The sequence below is a fragment of the Grampus griseus genome (assembly GCF_964374135.1).
Source record: "Grampus griseus genome assembly, chromosome: 3".
Taxonomy (NCBI): domain Eukaryota; kingdom Metazoa; phylum Chordata; class Mammalia; order Artiodactyla; family Delphinidae; genus Grampus; species Grampus griseus.
The window spans coordinates 91,833,966-91,839,658 of record NC_139019.1 but is presented as its reverse complement, the minus strand read 5'-3'; the positions used below and the strand labels follow the sequence as shown (position 1 = coordinate 91,839,658).

The window sequence follows — 5,693 nt, the reverse complement described above, 5'->3', positions numbered from 1 at the left end:
TAGCAGAACTGGAAGAAATATTGAGTTTTCCAAATCCCTGGCAGGTGCTCTCCACTGCGCTAGGCTCTCTATCATGTGCCATCAACACACTGCCTGGCCAATAGTAAGCAGTTAACAGATGTTTACTGGGTGAGTGCAGAGGTGTCCATAGAGCAGAAACTCACATGCATAGGTATTTCAGTGACAATAATGGTAAGCCAAGTGGATCCTTGCTAAAATAATGATTTAGTTAGGAAAATATTCAGAATACATTTCTAAATATTCTACAGATTTGATACCAATGGTGTTAAATATATGTATACATAAATATGTATAAAATAATGTGGAAATTCTATGCATCAAAATGTTAACACTATGCTATAAAGTTTGGAGTGGTTTTGTTGTTTTCCTTTGGGCTTTTCTTCATTGTCGAGTGTTCTGCAGGGAGCATGAATTTTTTTTTAACTAGAAGACACAAATAAATGATTTTATTTAAAGGTTATGGATCTAAAGGTGAATTGAGTTCAAATGGAAGAATTACTGGTGTTATTGTCAGTAATTCTTCGTAATTCCCTAGTTTCATTATGAAGTGTTTATGAATTCAATGTGAACAACTCAAGGTTATAAAAGTAATTACATTTAGCTTCAATTACAATTAATAATTGTTCCACTTCTGCTCACATGACACCTGGTGTTTGGGCTTAAATGACCTATAAGCACACAGGTGCTATCTAATTAAGAAAAAAAGGTTTTCCAAAGACTTCAGACAGACCACATCCTGGGATCAGAAATGTCACAATGGATTTGAAGTTACATGTCATATTCTCCTAAATGAATGAATAAATAAATGCGCAAATGACCAATAATAGGAGGTAGATACCATGTAGTATGTGACACGATGTTGAAAATCATTGCAAGCAAAACATTTAATCCACTGGGGTTTTGTTTTTCAAAGCTTCCCCCTTCTCTTCTCCTTCTGTCCATTCTAGTGAAGTAAAGTGAGTGACTACAAGAGTGCAACACTGGGTGTGGTGGGCAGCCTCTAAAATGGCCCTCAGGGATTCCACCTCCTCATATTCATGCCATTCTATTATCCCCTCCCCTTGAATGTGGGCAAAAGTGACAGACTGTCACTTGCAAGATGAGGTTACAAAAAGACTACAGTTTCCCTCTTGGGCACCCTCTCTCAGTCTCTTGCTTTGAGGGAAGCCAGATGCCATGTTGTGAGCTATCTATGACTGGTTCTTGCTTATATGGCAAGGAGCTTATGGCTACATGCAACAGTTAGCAAGGACCTGAGGGCTACCAACAACATGTGTGTCAGCATGGGAAAGCAGATCCTCCCCAGTTGAGGCTTCAGAAGATTACAGATCCAACTTACACCTTGATTGCAGACTTGTGAGGGTCCAGAGGCACACAGTTAAGTCACACCCAGATTGCTGACCCATAGAAACCCTAAGATAATAATGTTTGTTGTTTTAAGCAACTAAGCTTAGGGGTAATTTGTTATGTGGCAACAGATAGCTAATGGACCAAGGAACAAAAAGAAAGCTTAAATTAATACCATACAATGTAATAAAAATAATAATAAAAATAAGACCCAGAAAAGCTAGAATAATTTGGGAAAAAAAAATAATGTTGTATTAGATCATAATGTAGAATTGGATTATAAAATAAATATACATATATTGATACTGATATAAATAAAGGATTGAAGAAAGGGAGGAAGGAAGGCATATTTCTTACAGAAAAATTCTAATACATACTATCCTCCCCACACTCCAAGGAGGTATAGCTTAATCTCTCACCTACTTGAGTGTGGGCTGGACTTAAAGACTTATTTCCAAAGAATAGAGTACGGAAAGGGAAAATAGTGACTTCACAATGGAGAAACCTGGAAAACTCTACCACACCTAAGTGGTCAAGATGAACATCAGCAGGGGTAAGTCATGTGGATATATATATCCCTTATGATGTAATGAAAGGGGCACTACAACCCTGTGGTATTCTTGCCCAGAACTCATAACCCAGTCTAATCATGAAAAACACAGCAGACAAACCCATAGTGGGGGATATTCTACAAAATATCTGACCAGTGCTGCTCAAGACTATCAAGATCATGAAAAACAAAGAAGGACTATGAAACTGTCACAGACCAGAGGAGACCAGAGAGACATGACAACTAATGCAATGTGGTACTCTGGATTAGATCCTAGGTCCAAAAAGGAATATTGGTGAAAAAACAAGCCCTGTCCTCTTCTCTCTATATGTTTCTCCTCTTTGTGCCTTTTATAAGGATCTCTGTCATTGGATTTAAGGCCCATTCAGATAATCTAGAACAATCTCATCTTAAAATCCTTAATTTAATTACATCAGCAAAGACTCTTTCTCCAAATAAGGTCACATTCACAGATTCTGGAGGTTGGGATGTGGACATATATTTTGCAGGCCAAGATTCCACCCACTTACAGATGTTAAACATTAGGGGAAGATGGGTGAAGTGTATATGAGAACTTGCTACACACTCTTTGTAAATTTTCTATACACATAAAATTATTCCAAAATAAGAAGCGTACTTAATAAAATAGTTTAGCAAACTTGGCTTATGACATAAATATTCAGAGAATGAAACCATAAAAAGAAGCATCCAGAGACAGATATCCCTATGTAGCCAGCAAAATTGGTGGCAGCTGTTATCTATAAATTTGTGAAGAATAACACGTATATTAATAACAATACTCTTGGATTACTTTTGGTTTTGAAAACATGTCTAAATCACCAGAGACGGAACACCATCCTGATCTTTCAAATACCTTCAACCAGAACTTGGAAGTGAAGAATGTGAAATTGCTTTGTTTGGTTACTTTTCCTCCCCTTTTATTTTTATTTTTTAAATTTTATTTATTATTTTTGGCTGTGTCAGGTCTTCGTTGCTGCGTGTGGGCTTCCTCTAGTTGCTGCGAGCGGGGGCTACTCTTCGTTGCAGTGCGTGGGCTTCTCATTGTGGTGGCTTCTCTTGCTGCAGAGCACAGGCTCTAGGCGCATGGGTTTCAGGAGTTGTGGTTTGTGGGCTCAGTAGTTGTAGCTCATGGGCTCTAGAGCGCAGGTTCAGTAGTTGGGGCGCACGGGATTCGTTGCTCCGCAGCATGTGGGATCTTCCCGGACCAGGGCTTGAACCCGTGTCCCCTGCATTGGCAGGTGGATTCTTAACCACTGTACCACTAGGGAAGACCCCTCCCCTTTTATTTTATTTTTTTTGAAGTAAAAAGAAATCATTTTAATATACATATTTTCACTCAGTTAATTCAACATGATTTCTACTAGGTATGCATACCCATTTAGTTTGATTTGCTTCATAGTTATTTATTTTTCAAAATGCAGCAACCCTCCCAATGAGATAGTTCAGTTGAACTCTTTATTCTTAAAGAGTACAAGGTAGCTTGTCCTCAAAGAGTTGTATCAACTTCAACATTTTCAAAGAGCCCTATGAGGCTGCTCAATATGGTGGTTTTTCACCGAAACTTCTTATTTGGAAGATGGCAAAACAGACTAGGATCTTCCCAAGTCTACTGGTTGCTTGTATTCATATTGAAGCTCAGGTGGGTAAGAGGTAGAGACTGAATAATAAGTAGATCACCTCCAAATGCAGCTGGGTGAGAAAGCTTCATTTTTAGAAAGGAAACCAAATCATGAAAACCTTCGTAATGGTGTGATTTGTTTCAGGGTTCTTTTGATACTTAAGAAGGGAATTAATCCTGGTGCACACTACTCTTCTTTATAGCCTTCTAGAGTTTTCTTCTCCAGCCATCGTTCTTTAGCCAGGTGATTTACTGTACTTGCTGCAGAACTGAAAGCATGAAGACTCTGTCTACTTTCATAATCAGAGGTGGTGATAGCCTTTTCATTTCCTGCCAAATGGATCCGACCACACTTTTAACCCTGGTGGCTGCACGTCTTCTTGGACAATACCAGCTCGATTTATGGCTTGTTCCTTCTGGTATTCCTCCAGCCGCATTAGGGGCCGGAAGTAGATGGGGTAGAAGGCGGCGCCGATCAGGGAGATGAAGCAGCCGAAAATGAGCGCGGTGCGCAGGTTCAGGGTCATGGCTCCAGCCGGTGGCCGCCTTGACCAGCCGAGCAGCCCTCACTCTTGGAAACCCAGATCCCGCCAGCGGTATCCGCCCTCCCCTTTTAAATTACGGATTTATTAGAAGGGTCAATCACTGTAAAAATATATATATTATTTGCAAATTCAACAAATCTTTGATTTTGAGTACTTGTCACATCACAGTAAAATTCCAAACTCTAAAAATTTTGCTGTAATTTATTCAGTGCTTTGAACAAATGCAAGATAAATGGTTCCAATGGCTGATCCTTCCTCTGCATTTATCAACAAAGACATTCCTACAGCTCAGACTTGTGATTTAAAAGCTTAAAATGATTATATGAAGTTGCCCTACTTGAACGTGTTTTTTGGTTTTTTGGTCTTCTTTCTGAGACAGTCCTATCTAATGGCCATGGATCTGTTTTCTTTTAATTTCCTTGGGTTATTTTCCTTAATATCGTAAAATGTGATCTATTATCTCAAATGGTTCATGTTGAAAAGTGATTTCAGGCTTATACAGAATTCTCACTCTCGTAGTTAGAACCCTGCACCTTTTAGTGTAAGGGAAAGAGTCTGCAATCAGATGGCAATCTGATATAGACAAAATCTCAGACCTGGGGTACAGGAACGTCAGGTCCCACAGCCCTGGGATCCAGCCTTGACTGCAGGCCAAATTTCTCTGACTTAGGTAGAGTCATCCAGTGCCAGGATGCAGACTAACAGACAAGAGAGAAAACTGATTCTCCATTCCAAGGTTCTCTGTGCTTCTAAACACAGAATGCACAAACCTCCTTAAAAAAGTCACTTAGAAAGCTCATCAGGGAGAGTGTAATCCCTGTCTTGTTCGCTCCGAGAACATGCTATAGTTCTTTTGATACCCCATCATTTCCTGACCACCAGATTCTAAAATCAGAACCTATTCTTGTATTAAATTGGCATGTTTACCAATGTAATGAAAAGAAGGTGAACATATAGGCTACTATGATGTTTAAAAACTATATCCATGACCTTTTCCCCTACTAGCCAGTTTCTAAGGCATAAAACCATCTGCTTTTCTCACCAATCCAGAGATATCTTCTTACTTGTCCTCCTTCACCTACTCCTGTCTCATTTGAACCATTTGAACACTCCCTTTCTCATGTTTATATCCCAGGTGTGAGTTCCAGTCAACCTACCTCAAACCAAATGATCTCTGAAATGTTCACAAGTGTTCAGTTCTAATCACTAGTGCTACCTTCTGGGAGAAGCCCTTACTTCAATTGCAGAAAGTTGACAGTTGTCTGACAGTTGTCTCCTTTCATTTTCCACAATCTGTTTGTTTCTATACCTTCCTAATCTTCCTTTCTTCACAGCAATTGTGCTTTTTTTTTTTTTTTTTTTTTTTTGTTGTACGCGGGCCTCTCACCGCTTGCGGCCCCTCCCGCTGCGGAGCACAGGCTCCGGACCCGCAGGCTCAGCGGCCATGGCTCACGGGCCCAGCCACTCCGCGGCATGTGGGATCCTCCCCGACCGGGGCATGAACCCGTGTCCCCTGCATCGGCAGGCGGACTCTCAACCACTGCGCCACCAGGGAAGCCCCAATTGTGCATTTTAATCACTGAATTTCATG

The 5,693-nt window shown here is 40.2% G+C and overlaps 1 protein-coding gene across 1 annotated transcript; it reads right to left on the bottom strand.

Moving 5' to 3' along the window:
• Positions 1–3,528: 3,528 nt before the first annotated feature.
• Positions 3,529–4,152, bottom strand: LOC309821257 (small integral membrane protein 20-like). The gene has a single exon (XM_082652446.1). It carries the CDS (start codon positions 4,082–4,084, stop codon positions 3,881–3,883), a length of 204 nt encoding a protein of 67 aa, XP_082508572.1. The 5' UTR covers positions 4,085–4,152; the 3' UTR covers positions 3,529–3,880.
• Between the last annotated feature and the right edge of the window lie 1,541 nt (positions 4,153–5,693).